Below are 18,100 nucleotides of genomic sequence, written 5' to 3'. Positions count from 1 at the left end.
CGTGGCTTCAAAATCTAAGGGACTGGTTTGGACAAAACTCAGCAGCTCTTTTTCGTGCGGCTGCTGATAAAAACAGGATCGCCAACATGATCGCCAACGTCCGATAACGGATATGGCACAACAACAACAAGAAAAAATAGACATGGAGGAAAAGTCTCACTGAGCTTCACAAGGTTAACATCTGATTCCCCCTCAAGTCTTGCTATGCTGCCTCATCAGAGCTAGTGGGAAAGGTGTTTTTCTTGGAAGCGATGAGTGAAGAATGCTGGGAGTATTTATACCTAAGGCTTGAAGGTCATTTCAACTGTTCAGCTAAAGCAAGCAGGTACCTACATTGGGTAGCTGTCCTATAGGGAGCTTCTGGGAGGTAGAGGATTACTTTAATGACAAAAGCAAAGATATAATTACATATGTCGGAGAAGGCACTGGTAAACCTATACTTTATCATATACTCTTACAGGGAATGTAAGAAGCTTAACACAGTAAAAAATGAAATGAATCAGCTAGACATGAATATATTATGCATCATTGGGGTGGACTTGGATCCTTTCAGTCAGAGAACCATACAGTTTACTACTCAAGGCACAAAAAACACAGAAAGACTGGAATTTCTTTCATAGTCAGAAAGAATACAACAAAGCTCGCACTTGGGTACAATATGATGGTCCAAATTTATGCTTTAACCAATGATGCAGAAGAAAAGAAGGTTAACGGGTTTTATGTCAAGTCCAATCTGAAATAGAACTTGCAAGCAAGATGTGCTGCTTGTGGTTGGAGACTACAATGCCAACGTTAGAAACAGTAAAGAGAAAAACCTAGTTGAACTATATGATCTATGTAACAGAAGTGAAGCAGGAGAATAATGTATTACTTTCTGCCAATCAAAGGATGCTAATATTCAATAACTTTCAAATAACCAAAATGATGCCTTATGCGCTGATATCACCAGACTACACAAAAATTAAACTGACAGTATTATTATTAATACAAGGATTGTGTTGGCTGTGTCAAGATGTGGAATAGGCTTAGCAAAATAGGGAGTGCCAGAACATTTCATTGTCCTCATGTGAAACTTATACATGGGACAGGAAACCACAGCCAAGACAGAGCATGCAAAACAAAGATTCCAGATTGGCAAAAGAGTTAGTCAAGACTGTGTATTAGTTTGTTATATATTCAGCATGTAGTTGAATAAATATTAAGGGTATTGATGGAAGATGTGCACAGTTTAAAACCTGGAGAAAGAAACAACAATAACGTGTGCTGTGCTGATGGCTCTACCCCGAGAGTAGAAAATAAAAATCATCCACAAGCTCTAGCAATTAAAGTCGAGCAGTCCAGTAAGAAATGACTATAATCATATAAAAATATAAAAATAATGAGAACAGGTACTGCTATCATCCTTAGAACTGACAATGAAGGATACTGAAGTGATGAACAGCTTCTTATCTTTAAGACCAGCTATCAGCATCAAGAAATCAGTAGTGAAGAAATAGATCAGAAACTAGTATGGAAAAGATATTCTGATGTTGTGGTGCATCTACATCTACAAAGACCAGAACTGTGCAGCTAATAGTTTCCCTGGTGACATTCACTGGGAACAAAAATCAGATTTTTGAAGAGGCAGAAAAAAATGCATGCTGACGCTTTTAAACTCTGGTGTTAGAGAAAATTTTTGAGAATACTGTAGATAGCACAAGAAAGCAAACCAAAAGCGTATAGAATAAAGAATTGCAGAGTTTTCAATTGAGGCACAAATGACTAGTGTCAAATGATCATACTCGGGACACAAGATGCAAAGACCTAACTCTCTTGAAAGGTGGAAGGATACAGGATGACAAACAGCAGGGCAGATGGATGTACAGTAGAGGGCAACAGCAATAACCTTGAGGAACAAGTGTAAGAGCTGCAACCAAAACAACAATTACAGAAAAGAAATTTGAGTCCAAGGGGAAAATGTAATTTGAGAAAAACCTGACCCTGCCTAAGTTCTCTTGAAGATAAAGGGGGGCGGTGCATTCAGACTTGCAAGATTCTCTGATTGTAACCTTATAATAAAAATAGTAAAAGCTTTCATAACTTTGGCTTCCTAATCTGGTCTGCCTTGAAAAGCTGACATTGGGCTTGATTAAAATAGTGATGGATACACTGTTGGAAAGCCTGAAGAGCCAGGCTGGGGACAGATCTAATATTTCATCTCCCAATAAAATGTGTTTTATTGTTAATTGATATTAGTTTATTGTTGGATGTAGTTTTGAGATATCTCTCCAATTCTGCTGGCAGCAGTCGTTTCGGCATTGAACGTCAAGGAAGTTTTCCTTGTAAATAATATGAATTGTAAAAAAAAAAAAGCAATTCATATATAAATGCATTCTAGGATTACCCTCAAGATATTATAACATTTTGAAGCACTAAGAATTACAATAATTAGAAAACCCAATTTTTCTCTCCTCAAAGCACGCAGTATTGCTAAATCTACTTCATCTGACTTGAAAGCATTTTGTGAACATTCTGCTATTGGTGACATAAAGACAATCCCACTTCTCCTTTGCTGTTTTATAACAAGGACATAAGAGTTCCGTCTGGCAGAATACCTTAGCTGATAATTCAGTATCTGCAGCAGGGATGAGGGGCGAAGGAGCTTGGTCAGAAAGAGCTTCAGCTGACTCTGCCATTTCTAGAACAAACAGGAAATGGAGATAAAATAAGAAGAAGCCATTAGGAGAAACCTCTGTTAACCTTTTGTGGTTGGAATTGATTTGAGAGATTAAATGCAGCTAAGCTCTCTGAAGGGCCAGACAAACATTTTGGGCCTCCTCACTGCTTTGAGGTCTCTATGAAGAGACAGATGGTGATGCTGTTTAACAACTCACTGATTCACTACAACAACTTTCCAGAGTCTATCCTGGTTATATCCATGTGACTTATAGAGCATTGCAATATGCTTTATGTGAGTGCCTTTGATCAGAGTTTGGGAGCCACTCAAAGAGCAGCACTTCCATCTTGTTTAGTTTATTTGTGCAGTTTAATTTGATCTACAACTCCTGCAAGACACCAGTTTCCATAGATTTTCTAGGATAAAGGATGAAAACTAAAGGCATAGCTGGTGCCATATAAGCATCAGCACTTCACTCTGGATGGTCTTGATTCACAAGATCCCAGTAGTAAAAGAAGTAAAAGTTAACTAGAGCAAAACCTTTGGCCCTCTGGCTACTCCAAAAACTCCATTGTTCATCTCTTCCAAAAGCCAAAGCAAGAACTACCCACTGGATCTCCCCAGAATACTGTCTAAAATCTGAGGGAGGACACTGGGCTTACTGCTCCGAAGAGTCAGCCAGCCACCTTCCTGTTGGCAGGGAAAATGTTCCCCAGCTGGCAAAGGAGTTAGCAGATGGTAACTGCAATCAGTAGAAACAAGAAGATGGTAGCATAATGTGCTTCTGCAATATGACAGGGAATCTGCTTGGGGGCTGCAACATACACATGCGTAAGCTTACCATTCATTGCCCAAAATAAAGAGTTTTGCCATGCCTCAAGACAACATTGGCCCTATCAATTTTCTCTGGAACTTTTGAACAGATATTAAAATATCAGACATGGAATTTTCTGCTGTTATGTTTATTAAATCTAAGATGTGACTATACTGTCTACTAGGATCTCTTTCTGGAATCCATATTATTAATTAATCCTATCTTGTTCCAGATGGTCTGGAGGAAGTGTGCATATTGTTCTACTTTGCATAAAATATTCTTCAATTTTAATATTTTGCTTAATATATTACTGCTTTTGCTAGTCATTAAGAAGGCAGTCTCTCTCTCTCCCTCTCTCTCCCTCCCTCCTTCTCTTTCTCTCTCTCTCTCACTCACACACACACACCACAAAAAATCTCTAATTTTGTAATCCCTGATGACAATACATGATAGACTGTTTATTGAAGTTTCGTCTTGGATCTTATTGTCTCAGGTTGAATGGGACAAGACATAGACAGCTGAGTTTCTGCTTCATTATCCTTCTCATTCTCCATTATTTTCCTGTTTGTCTCAGGACAGTTCTCTAGCTTCCTCTCCCCGTTAACAGATGCACCCATTTACTGATCTTACAGTAAAACAGTTGCAAATTGTCATTTCATAATATTCATAGGATGCAAGAGGAGTTCAACAGAAGAAGGCACTCTGACTTTATATCTGTTTCAGGTGTTTCAATCTAAAATTACGATAGTAGTTTCCTGATAGGTGTTCTCAGTTCGTCTCTCCATCACTGACTTTAATCCACAGCAGTGTTGTTCAGGCTGCCTGAGGTTTTCACACTATTCTTGTGTTTTGTTCCATTACAAGGTTCTTCATTGGCTCCCTACATGAGTCAGTCTGGTTCAAACGATGGGTGCTTACAATCAGAGCCCCGCATTCATAATCCTATATTTGTCTGCCTTGTTTCCTCCTGCTAGTTCTTTGTGTTCCCCTGGGACAAAATTGTCTTTTAGTTCGCCATTCCAGGATTGCAATCTCTGGGCTCTGGGATTTCAGGTCTCAAGCCTGAAAATCTAGAAATCAGCCTTCTCCTTATCTTCATCTCTCCAAATGTGATAGTTTTTAATGACCCATTTTATTTGACTAGTGGATTAGCATGAGGCTTGGTTATTCTACCCTACTCAGAGTAATAAGAGTACTTTCCAAGTTATGGTTAGTTTTATATTAATCATGGATGCACACATGTTCTGGAGTATTTTAGGACATCCTTTTAATATGTAAGTTGTTGCATTTGTTTTAGTTCTAAATATTGGTTTTACTGGTTGATCAAGTTATGAACACATTTTAATGGGTGGAATTTTGTAACTATTTTGTTTTTGGATTAGTACTGTGTCTTGATCAAGATGTATAATAAATAATTATGCATATTTTCTAACTAAGAAAATTTACATTTTAATTATGATATAATAATTGTTATAATAAGGCGACATTCTGCATCAAGTTTGGTGCACATGCTGATCCCTACTTTACCTACAATCTTGTCTGTAAGATCCAAAAAATCTTTCACATGTACCTGTTCCACTTGTACCCACTTCTTTCCTGTCACTCTCTTCCAAAGTGTGGAACTTCAGATCATAAGCATTCCTCAAGGCACTGATGTCTTCCTCAAGCCGGAAACGAGATTCTTGTTCAGCTTCATATTCTGCCTTCAGATGGGCCAGCTTCTCCTCATACTCCTGAAAATGTCAGGAAAATCAGCCAAGGCAATCTATTGTAATGCGTCTTTGAACCACCCAGAGTCGCTTTGTAGAAAGAGAGGGGTGGCATATAGAATAAATTTAATTAAAACAAATAATAAAAAATCCTCTAGCCTATCTTACCTTCTAGACTAGAGGATGTGTTTGTGATTGACAGTGACTTTAAATCTTTTAGGCAAAGAACAGGAATTATAGACTTGCATTCCAATTTACTTAGTGGATGCCTAGTTGTGGAGGCTTTTATAGAAGCTCAGTTTTGTGACCTTGGCAGACGTTGTTTTCACTAACCTAAAGCTAAGTAGAATTAGCCTTCATTATTCTTGTATGTAAACCACTTTGAATCTCCAGGGCTATAAATTATAAGTTATTTCTGGAAAGCTAGCCAAAGCCAATGACCACAAATAGTTAACCACGCCTTAATAATGTTAAAACGGTCAGAAAAATAGACAGTGAACAATATTTCAGAAATGCCTTCTTTCTTAGTTGTGTTTTCTCAAAATGCCACATCTTGAAGTTCACAAACAAAAACAGATAGCTGAGATCTAATGGACAATTTTTTTTTCAGAGATAATGCCATCTTCAGAAAATATTTCCCAGGGAAGTTTATTGACACCATCACTTTTATCTTTAAGCTCCCAAAAGTAGCAGCATCTTTTTTACAGGCTCATGTAGAAGCCTCACCCGCACCCACACACTTCTTTAATGAATCAATTTGAAATATATGTTTTCAAAGGGAAAAGAGCCTCATGATTCAGCTTCCTTGTTGGGTGATTTTTGTTATTCCCTAAAAGTCAGTTAACAGCCTGTCTATACTAGGAAGCCTCTATGGCTCTCAATCCGCCATGCTGGCTAGGGCTTATGTAAATTAACCTATCTGGAAGATCAGATTGAGGAAAACTTCAGCATAGAACGTTCTTCCTGTACCAACGTTCAGAGGACATGGCCAACTTACTTCTCGGATTAGTTGCTTCTCTTTCTCAACATCTGCCTGGAACTCAGGAGCAACTTCTAGCTTGTCCTCAGGCTGAACCACCTCAGGAGGTAACAAGTGAGAACATTCCACTAAGGAAGGAAGGAAATACAGTAACTAAAAAAGGTGCATGCCTTAGAGGCTTATCCATATTGAACCCTTCAGTTGCTCTTCTCCTGTGCTCATGCTGGCTTGACACTGAGACACTTGGGCAGCAGTTTGCAAGGAATTCAGTCTGGATGGCAGGTTGCTACATCCTCCTCCTATACAATTCTTCCGCTGCTGTCCCAACCCACTTTTCTGTTTCAGGAAAGCAAGTCTTCTAAGACATATATATATTTATACATGTCTATAATTGAATTGAATAGTGAGAATTAAAAGCATTGAAGTGTATATATGTGTAAGCACAACAATCAACAAAAATTAAAATTCCTTTTATTGCCCTATTGTTCTCTTTATGTTTTCTAGAGTTCTACAGCTATCTTGATTACTGTAATAACACAATGGTTGTAACAACTTTTATTTGGCTGGTTGTTGCTTGAAACTTGGCAGAAACTTGCTTTAAACAAACATTACATTTGTTCCTCATGAGCTGCTGTGAATTAAAAAAAAAGGAGAAAATGATATACTCATCAATTTATTAAAAAAATAAACGCATGGGAGAAAGATAATCCAAAGAAAAATAGTAAGTTTATTTTTAGATTTCTGCTGGATTTTGACCTAGTGACTTTCTATTCAGAAGGTAGGCTTTCTATCCTTCGTTCCTGGTAAAACTAACTCTAGAATATATTGGAGACCAGAGTAATCACTGATTCAGTTCAGAAGGCATTTTTAATTTTGTTAATTAATCGGTGAGCTGCTGAGGTTATCTTGTAAGACAGTAGAATGGCAAGGAGCATTCAAAATACTACTTAGGGAAATGGATTGCTTTAAAAATGCAGGGGGGGAAAATCCCACCTCAAATGTGCAATGGGAGGAGGTAAGTATAGAGTGACATTGCCTGGTCTTGATTTAAGAAATGGTTGCTGGTCCATTCTGGCAACCAGGTAACCACACAGTGCAGATAAGCCCAAGATGGCTTGAAAATGGTCCTGGCAGCAAGATTCTTCTGCTATATTATAGTGACTGAAATTACCACAACTTCTACAACTTGGATACTGTCCATGTTAATTCTGGATAGATGAACTTTCAACATTTTGTTCTTTTCATTATTTTAGCACGGGAAATATGTGCTTATATTTAGCTGCTGCAGGCAATCTAGATTTTGTATCCACAATTTGACGAAAAAGCATGATTTCCCAGAATTTACAATACGAGTACTGGATTTCTGGGAAAATGCCATTTCCTCCCCACCATTTTAAGAGACTTTTAAAGTATCAATGCATCATGGAAAAATGGTTTGCCAGCATTAAGGGCATCTTAGATCTTAGATCTAAAAACTCGTTAAATTCAGTAAAAATACTTTTGGAAGTTTATTAGATTTCCCCAAAGCATGTTAAAAAAAGAAATTAGCTGTTATCCTTTCCATGGTTGAGATGCAATATACACAAAGGAACTCTAGTACACATTTTAAGATTACCCTCACTGGGAATTCTTTATTGGTTAGATGTTATTACTAGGGTGAACTAATTTCTTGGGAAAAAAATAAAGTTGAAACAAGCTAAAGGATTACTGAACTATATTCCAAACATTGGGATTTATCAATGTCTGAAGGTCTTTGGATAAATTGTGCTTGGATATCTTTATAAAAAGTATTACATTTGTGTAGCAGATTCTAAATGTTGGTTCAATGTAATTTGTTGAATTAGCTTTCTTTTGATAGAATGGCAAGATCAGGATAATATTATTTGATTTGATCTTTTTCTTGGAGATATCAAGGATGGAAATCTGAGGCTTCTTTACAAGCAGCACACTTTCTATCATTTGAAAACAAAACAATTAAAAAGAATTGTCCCTGGAAATAAATAAAAAATATACCCAGTGTTCTTATTCCTTCACAAACATTTTCCATTTTGTTCCTCTGGGGCCCTCACATCTCTAGTCATTGAATGCAACTTGCATAAACATGTTCTTAATTCTTCCTTTCACTTGTCAGACAACTAACGGGAAAGTGGACAGTGTCCCTGCTTTGTAATAATGCAGTGGATGTCATTGTTGAAGAAGATAAACTTTTTTTCAAGCAAACAACCCAAGGAACTAACACAATAGATAGGACCTTGGTGCTCTCTGAGCTTAGTTCTTTTTTTGCAGACGTTTCATTACCCAAACTAGGTAACATCATCAGTATTAAGACAAATGTACCATCAACAACTAAATGGGCCCTACCTTGTAAGTTATTCAGGTTCATCTGCTGAGCCAAGATAGCCCTCAAATGCTTGATCTCCTCCTGGTACTCCCTCAGGAGAGCATCTTTAGGGTCCTCATTGATGCGAGGCTTGTTGCGGATGTTCTTGGCTCGGTGGGCATAGCGCAAACTGCTAAGAGTCTCATCATAATTGTTGTCAGCAGCAGACAAGCATGCCACCATAAGTGTCTTGGTATTACCTCCAAGAGAGTCCTGCAGCACCCGAGTCAGTTTGGAGTCTCGGTAAGGGACATGCCTGCATCTTCCATCTGCCAGGGCTGAGATCACATTGCCAAGTGCTGAGAGAGACAGGTTGATTTTGGTGGCCTCTTTGAAGCGCTCACCAACAGCTCCAGTTTTAGACTGCCTCTCACTCCCAGCAAGGTCTACCAGATTGAGCTTTGAAGCCCTCAGATGATCTTGACCTCTCTCATCTGGATAAAAAGAATGAATTTGGGGTGATCAAAATTCTTGAAAGAGAAAGTAGCTCCTAAATTGTACGTTATAGTCTTCACCAACCTGACATCATTCAGATTACTTGGGATTGCATCTCCCAGACTTCCCAGCCAATAAGGTTGTTAGCTCATCTGTTACAGTCCAACCTCATCCAACACGTGTCAGATTTAGAAAAGCTGCCCTAAAATGTAAGGAATGCATACTTCCTCTGCCAGTGATAAGAAAATTATTTCTGTTCATTTCAGGTGTCAGAAAGTATATCTGCAGGCATTTCAAAAACTGAACCATGTGGATCACGTTTACTCAAGGATAAAATAAGATAAAGTGATGAAGCATTTGAATGAACCAACACACTCCATTCCTCCATTACAATGTTCCTCTACATTAAAATGTATAAGAAAAATGTTTTTTATTTAATTTATTTTAAATATTTATATGTCTGTCCAACTCAACTAATGTGACTTTGGGAGGTGTAGAACAAAAATGAACATTAAACAAGATTAAAATAATGCTACATGTCATTAAAAAATAACTCAGATGTGTAAAATAGCAAACTGAACAGCTTGCACTAAAAAAATTAAGCTAAAACATGATGTAGTTTGCTTGGTAACACACAACACCAGCCAAAGTGATTTTGGTTTAGTGTTATGTGTGAATTAGGTTTCCATTAGTTGTTCAACAAAGTACCGGTATGATTAAAATAATTTTTGGCTTAACTATGTGAAACCAATGATAACCTGGCTAGGAATAAATGACATGAAGCAGCTATGCACAATCTTCTATGACAGTATAAGAGAATCGGAAGCATGATTTTAAGATTTGTAGTCAAATGAAAGATTTTGTAGGTTCCACTATGCAATATCTTTACAGGTAGCTGTTATTGCTTAGAAGAAAACAGTCTCGGGACAGCCAAACCTTTATACAACATCCACAGATCAATTGTGGAACACAATTTCATTTTCACAGGAATTAAATTTTCTTTTGATTCTTTTCTCCCTGCTTCACCAGCAGAGATCCAGAAATCTGCTTTATGCTATCTCAACCCACCACCTTACCCATCTACATTTCATTTTTACCTACAACGTAGATTTCCATATTGATGGTGAAGATAGAATGGGAACGCGAGGAGTCCTTGTTCATCAAGGTATAGCCCACTGCACGATTTTTCCAGCCTGTCTCCATGATGCGCTCGCACTGCGTGATACTATGTACTGTGTGCTGTGAAAGACCCTTCACATACACCCCTTTCTCTGGATGCTCCTTCAGCTGCAAGGAGGGTCATTAGAGCAACAATTACAATGAAGGCTGCAGAGAACTGTATAGACTAAGAAATGGCCAGAAGCTCTGTTTCATCAAGTGTCAGGGCAGTAATCAGGTGTCCAGGCAATTGGTTATTTTGGATCCAGAATACAATAAGGACAAAGTGAATAAAGGGATTTAAGCTTTATTGTTAGCTCAGGCATAACATAAAAAAGTACACTTACCAAACAAGATGATACCCAAATCCCTTATAAGCTGCCAGGAGATCCAGCAGAGACACCTCAAGGGCGTCCAGTTTTCACAGTACCACAGTATTGGGTTTCACGTGGAAGCCCCCAACAAACAATAACAACTCTACAATTTTTATCAAAACTTGGCAGTCATGGTCCTGCTATGGTAAGGAGACTGCAGGACCTGACCTTGACTGGCTGACACATAATTCTGGGATGGGAATTGAAAGTCTGAGACTTTCACTGTGGGAAAAGCTTTGAAACTACATGCCTCTTCACCTTTGTTCAGTGAGCAAGAGTGAAAAGCAAGCAGGCTACCTCAGAATGAGCTCTAAACTTCTGGATGTTTTTTAATATGAAGGAGAACCAAAGCATGTCACTCAACTCCTCAAAATAACAATGGTTGTCCACACTGCCCCTAGATGCTCAAGGTGTAATCAACCAGAAGGAAAGTCTTGAATATACAATACAGGTGGTCCTCGAGTTATGAGTATAATGGAGCTGCCGATTCCACTCGTAACTCGAAAACTTGTGGGAGTGAATCTTGTACCTCAAACGAGATCACTCACTTGCTTGTTAAGACGCACATGGCTTGTTACGTGAACATGAGGTATCTTAGGGTGGAAAAGGCCATGGAGGGTCTAGTGATGGAACAGGCCCCCAAGGCCTTCCTGACCCACTAAGATACCTCATGCTTCCCCCTTCCTTCCTGCCACGCCAGACTCACTGTGAAAAGATCCGTCTCCTCTCTGCCGTGGTTCCTACTTCTGCCCATATTTGAGGCCGGGGAATGCTTCCGCGGCCCTCTGGTGGCCCGATCCAGGCACCAGAGGCCTTCTCCAGGCCGCTGCCGCCCAGATCTGAGGGTGGGGAATGCTTCTGCGCCCCTCCGGTGGCATGATCTGGGCACCGGAGGCCTTCTCCAGACCATTGCCACCCAGAAACGAGCCGCTGGAGGGCCATGGAAGTGTCCCCCCCGGCCTCAGATCCGGGTGGCAGCGGCCTGGAGAAGGTGTCAGTGCCAGGATCGGGCCACCAGAGGACCGCGGAAGCATCCCCTGGCCTCGGATCCAAGCAGCAGCCGCCAGAAGAAGGTGTCCGGCACTCAGATCGCCGCCCCCCGGCTTCAGTTCCATTCTCTGTTGCAGAGAACAGAGACCTAAAGTACCATGAGATCACGCAAGATCAGTAGTGTAAGATCTCGCCCCACTGATCTCATGTGATCTTGTGTTACTTAAGGCCTCCATTCTCTGCGAATGCACCGAAGGCCTGGAGCAGCCAAGAAAGCAAAGGATCTTGATCTTTGCAAGGTGAGTACTGAAGGCCTGGTGCCTAGGGAGACCCGGGGGTGGTGGTGGGGAGGGAGGGAATAACCAGGGCGAGTGTTGCAGTGCCACTGCAGTTGCTCGTAAAGGCGAACGACTGCCGTGGTGCTGCCATATTCGTAATTTCAGACTTGCTTGAAAGCACTGGGTGACGCTTATCGCGTAACTTCAAATGAGCATTAAGTGAATGCTTGTAACTCGGGGATTACCTGTATAGTATAGTATAATGGTGTTTTACTACTAAATGAATGCCTTGCTACTGAGTATCCAAAGGGATAATTTCTCCTTTTTTATATAATTTTATTTAAAAAGTTTAAAAACAAAGGCAAAAACTAATACAAACTAAGATAATGTAAGGAAAAGAAAAAGAAATCAAAGAAAACGCTAACAGTGCAAGAAAGAAAGAAAAAGTAAAAGAAAAGTGGAAAAGAAAGAAAAAAGATACAAAGAAATGGTTTCTGATCTTCTTTACAACAGTTACAAGTACAATTGTAGATTTACCTCTTCCTCTAAGTTACATCATGACTCTTCTTTCTATATCTCCTCTAATCATTTAGCATGTTCATTTTTTTCTGTTTTATGCAAAAAGTCTATAAAATGTTTCTAGTCAACAATAAACATAGATAGTATCTTTTCTCTAACCAACACGTCAATTTTTCCCTATCAGCAAGTTGTTTTATCTTCACTAACCATTTCTCCATTCTGAGAAAACAGATATGAACATAGACATGCAGAAATTTGGCCCATCTTGATTTTAACTGATGGGGAGAGATGGCAGAACCCAGAATGTTCAAGAATTTGTCCCTTCAGAATGGAGAAATGGATTACCCTAATTTATTGCTTAATTCAATGTGTTACTTATTGGGCTAACCTGTCCCATTTTTGATTTCATGTCGGTAATAAATTTTTCATTGTATAACATATATTCTTGACAGTTTCTTTTGCTCACACTGAATTGTCAGAGCTTAAATTTCTGGCAATTGTTGGGATGTTTGACTTACTTCATACTAAGTTCTTGCCCTGTTAGTCTGTTGTCCTCACCTCCAGTTTCTGCTTGGTGTTTGGACCCAGGAGGTCTCTGATTTCTTCATTATAGATCTCTAGGTAAGAGGCTCTCACCAAAAACTTGGTGTTTTCTGCACACTATAAAAATAAAATAAAAGGAAAAATATTTCTTAGATTTCCAGTCTGAGAATTTATTTGGTGGGGGCAGGGAGATTTATTTCCCATAGGTACATAGGTTGATCCTATTTTCATATGATCTGTGACTGAGTTGTTGTACTCCAACACTCTGCAACTACCAACACAGCATGTTAAGAAAATGGCTTATAAATACACCATTATTAATACTACTTACTTAGTCCAGTAATGCCAGGGCAACATACATTATCGTTACCTTCTAAAATATGTTAGCTCACATTGTGTGTGCACGCATGTTTGGAGAAAATGTTTTAAAGGAATCTTCGAAACGGTTGATATAGTTTGAACCTCCCAATGACTAATACAAAATCAGAATGTACCATCAAAACACATTGTAGGGAGGAGGTTCACTTATAAGAGCTCTTATCTTTTGCTATCACTGGAAAGATGTCATCATATCTTTAGTCACCATTTACTTCTAGAATTTTAATTACTTATTTTGTGTAGTGAACCCTTCTGCAACCCTAGTCCAAGCTGCCTGAAGCAGAAAATCTAATTTCAAGGAAAAGGTATACCCTTGCATGGTATTTCTCAATATATGAGAAATATGTTTTTAATAAGTTGAAGGTCATTCACAATCTCTCAAGATGTAGTCCTTAAAATTTTGAAAATAAAGAATAGCATCCACTGAGAATAAAATATGGAATACATGTAAAATAATAAAATATAAAGAGGATATTTCATGTGAACTAACACAGATCAAAACCTTTTAGGAAAATTTCTTATACATGAATAGATGTTATACAAGAGCATGATATAACATTTTTTGTTAGTGCTCTTTCAATAAGACCTGTGCAAATTTTCTTGATAGAAGTTATAGCTAAAACTGCTTGTTGTAGTGTATCACCATACCATGATTATTAGAGTTGAGATTTATTTCTAATTTATGTTATCATAAATATCACTCCTCAACATATTATAGTTATTATACATATACAAATATACACTTATATATGTGTATGTGTACAGGCACAAACATAGAATGCCACTGTTGACTTTAGGAGAATTATATTCTGAGCCTTCTCTGTTGTATGAATGAGTTCAATCATATTTGAATATAGTCATATGAGTATCAGTAAGGAACATTATTAATAAATAATAGTCTTTTTAATAAAATGGAATTATATTAAATTTTACTAAATCTAACTCATGCTTGTGTTGTTCAGGATCTCTCTTTAATGTTTCTGCAGTGAAAGACTGGTAACACCTATCTGTAAGAGAGTAGGTAGACTGGCTGGTCTATTAGATAGAAATGTATTTTAATATTATGCAGTGATGGAAATCAGCACATCCACGAGGAAATAAGAGCACATGATCCCACAGCAGCTAAACTATAATGGCTGAGATAAGACAGTTTCTTAATGGGGCACACAAAGTTGTTGAACTGGAGTTTTTGGAAGAAGAAACACGGAAGAGTCAGTGGTTTAAACAACAATTAGATACTGTTTTGTACATTTTTTTAATCAGTGATATACCTGCACACTCTCAAACAAATGTTCAAAGGCTCTGGGAATGATACCCTTCTGGGTAGGTGGGTCCAGAATCCCTTGCATGGTAAAAGATTTCCCACTGCCTGTCTGCCCATAGGCAAAAATGGTCCCATTATAGCCTTCTGTAACACCCTGAAAAAGAAGAAACCAATTAATCAATCAGAATAATAATAATAAACAATTTGGACTTGTATGTTTCTACCTCAGTATCTGTCCTGTCTTACTGGATCCTCTTTCTAGCAACCTAATCAGGAGCATGCTTGCGTGACTAAACTTGTCCAAGAGTTTCAGCAATCTCTTCTTATAGACACAGAAATAGAATCTGGAAATGGAAATTGAGAGGCCAACATTCAGGCCCATTAACTAAGCATCTTTGGACAGGTGCTTCAACAAAAACAAAGATGCAAATTAATAGGGAAAGTATTCAGTGGTTTCTAGGAAAACACCACCCAACTTCGTGTAAATTCTGCAACTGACAAATTTTGAACAAGCAAAATAGTATAGCTTGCTCCAACCTGGAATTGGAATTCTCATTATCCTCCACAAGATTGCCCAAAATTCTATATAGGAGTAAGAGGTGAACGAACGAGAGAGAGTGAGGGAAAACAAACCCGATAATCTATTGGGGGTAAAGATGTAACATTTGCAATCGTGTTTCTATCTGGGAACAGAAATTAAAAACCCTTTAAATGCGCATCCTGTTACGAACTAATGTGAAACATGGGGATTTTCATAAATATCATTTCTATATACTTAAAGCCTAAGAGCCTTTTTAAACATCTGAGTCAATAACTTATCACTTACTGGGACCACCCGACAGATGCACTCTCAGACTGTTCCATCCAGGTAAATCATGAAACTAATGTTCATTTGCACAACAGACTTAATCCAATCTACAAATAACCTAATCAATATCTCCTTCCCAGTGATTCTAGCAGAATATAATCACTCGGATAGCTGATTTACACGATCAAGTTGCCTTCGTATGACTAATCATTTCTTAAGTGCAAGAATGTACAACCATATCCTCTGCCAGCCTCCAGCCCACTGGGAAGGCAATCTCTGCTCATCTTTTTCAGTTACACATCAAAACCAGTGTTTTTCGAAACTTCCAGTTTGCCATCGCGGCTGTCGCGGCCACTGGAAGGCGAGCTCTGTCTTCCGCATTCGATTTCGTTCCGCTGAGGGACCCTGGAAAGGGTTGAAAGTCGCCCTGTAGGGGCGATGAGCAAGGAGAGGACCCCCACTTGATCACGGGAGGGCGGCAGCCCTTCTGCTTGATCCAGGGCAGTCCTCCAAACCAGCAGAGGAAAGACTGGCCATAGCAATATGGCTCGTCACTAAGCTGCAGACAGCCGAAGTCAAACTTACCATCAAGCACTTCTAAAGCAACGCGGATGAAACTGGGTGAGATCTGATCTTCTCTTTAAGATCTTAAGTATTTTCTTTTCCTGTAAAAGCTGCTCAAAGTATCTTTTCCCCCTGTGAGGAGAGAGGGAAGGGAATTTCTACCCCACCCTCTAAGAACAGCGGTGACTGACTACCCAGAGGAGTTAAAGTGCTAAAAGAACAATTTTAATCTAATTGGATTTATATGTTTCTGAAACTTGTTTTCTTATTTTTACTGGAGACTTTTGTTTTTATTTACAAAAAAGAAATAAAACTGGAAAAAGGATTATAAAAATTTTGCATTTAAAAAACGTTAAACAGCATCGGTGACATCTTGTGGCAAAGTTTGGTATTACAACTTGTTATTGCCTAAAAGAGACTTGGCTTGAAGCCCAGACTTCAAACTCTTTCGACATTGATAAATACAACCTGTGAGAAACTCAGCTGTAAAGAGAATTTCTGGGCAGCATAACTGGCCTGCTTGAACTATGAATGTAAACCTTTACTGACTTTCAGAGTTATATGTGGGGAATTGCTTTCCTATTTCTTTATCTGAGGAACATTGGTTATTACATGAGATGATGAAATATCTTGGACTATAAAATCTTACTTGACAAACAACTTCTACTATAAAGACCACCTATAATATATGAAATAGAGGTCCCGTACCTAGTTATAAAACTATTTTAACGTCTGATTTTAAAGTCCTCAACTTAACACACTATTAAGAGAATATGGATGAAGACCAGGAAAATATCCTTTCCATGTTGAAAGCAATACATGAAACCATTCTTTCAGCTTGTGACAAAATAAGATGAAACATAAAAGAACAAGATGCCAGCTTAGATATACAAACCCAAATGTTGACTACTATCAAAGAATTAACAATGCAGAAGATAACAGAAGAAGTGGAACAATCAAATACTAAGACAGAGGACTCAATTGACCAACAAATACAGTTAATGGAAAATCCAGAAAAGGGAGTGACAACACTGAAAATGGAAAAGACTTTCTATATAAATCAGAAGAAATTTGAGGAGAAAGAAGAACAGATTGAATGGAAGATAAACATATCAGGACAGTCATGGGGAATTGGAATAATAGGGAGACAATCTAATGAACACAAATGGGCTAGCCCTTCCAAAAAAATGGCAACTAAATGGTCTCTCTTATTTCAAATAATATATATAATAATAGAGGGAAATCTATTTGGTGATTTAAAAGCATTGACATGGAAGGCTAGTTGGCAAAGGAAGAAAGCCAGAATAAGGCTGAAGAAAATTGGGGTTTTGATTTATTAGAGGGGATTTCATATTACTAATTAGAGGGTTAAAGGGAGTAGTTGAGATAAGGGGAATTTTGATCATTAAATTTAAAATATTTGGAAATTAGTTGAAAACAAGGATTCTATTTGTTTAATATTTAAATATTAGACCCAAAAGAAAAAAATATGAATATGTTTGATTTATTGATCAACCCAGACAATATATATAATGGTTTTGATTTATTGAAGGGGATATTGTATTATTAATTAGATGGTTTAATATGGTAGGAAATAGATAACTTTTAGAAAATAGAACAAGACCATACTCAAATAGATAAGATGTGTATTTTGAATATTAGATTCTGTTATGAATTGAGATAAGGGAAACTTTGGTTACCTAAAACCTGGAAATTATAAATATCAAATGTTAAATTTGAATATTGATGGGAAACTAAGAATTGGGAAAAAACAATAACAGAACATTGATTAGACAATCAATGTTCTGTTATTGTTTTTTTCCCAATTCTTAGATTGAATGTAAAAGTAATTAAGATATGTATAAGCTAAAAATTTATTGATAAATGTAATAATGATGTTTTTACTTAGTTGATATAATAAGAACTGTATTAGCTTAAATACGAGATAGTAGATATTAAGGGAAAAACAGAGGAAATATTTGATGTTGTAACTTGAGATTTGTACTAAAGATTTTTGTATGTTATTCAACTATTGATTAACCCAGCCACCACGTTGCTTTTTAAATACCTAAATGTAAAATTAGAAAACTAATATATTAATAATAATAAAAAATCAGAGTTTTATCATGTGTCCCAGCACAAGCAGCTACTACATTGTACGATATATATATATTGACAAAATTTGTCAGACGACATAGTAGACCACCTGAGTCCCTAAGGAACCCGGGTACGGAGGACCCCATCCCCAGGA

The 18,100-nt window shown here is 37.9% G+C and overlaps 1 protein-coding gene across 1 annotated transcript in view; it reads right to left on the bottom strand.

Annotated features, from left to right (window-relative positions):
- The window catches only part of KIF17 (kinesin family member 17), a 37,270-nt gene that overhangs the window by 13,968 nt on the left and 5,202 nt on the right, over positions 1-18,100 (bottom strand). The window contains exons 2-8 of the mRNA XM_029283399.1: positions 14,485-14,631; positions 12,851-12,952; positions 10,071-10,260; positions 8,520-8,972; positions 6,177-6,286; positions 5,056-5,203; positions 2,595-2,677 (exon numbers count right to left, since the gene is read on the bottom strand). Of these exons, the coding sequence (XP_029139232.1) occupies positions 2,595-2,677; positions 5,056-5,203; positions 6,177-6,286; positions 8,520-8,972; positions 10,071-10,260; positions 12,851-12,952; positions 14,485-14,631 (1,233 nt within the window). The remainder of the gene's footprint in view (positions 1-2,594; positions 2,678-5,055; positions 5,204-6,176; positions 6,287-8,519; positions 8,973-10,070; positions 10,261-12,850; positions 12,953-14,484; positions 14,632-18,100) is intronic.

The sequence above is a fragment of the Protobothrops mucrosquamatus genome, unplaced genomic scaffold, assembly GCF_001527695.2.
Source record: "Protobothrops mucrosquamatus isolate PMUCROS unplaced genomic scaffold, P.Mucros_1.0 scaffold76, whole genome shotgun sequence".
In the NCBI taxonomy this organism is placed as follows: Eukaryota; Metazoa; Chordata; class Lepidosauria; order Squamata; family Viperidae; genus Protobothrops; species Protobothrops mucrosquamatus.
The sequence above is the reverse complement of the archived record's forward strand: the minus strand, read 5'-3'. Positions and strand labels throughout refer to the sequence as shown.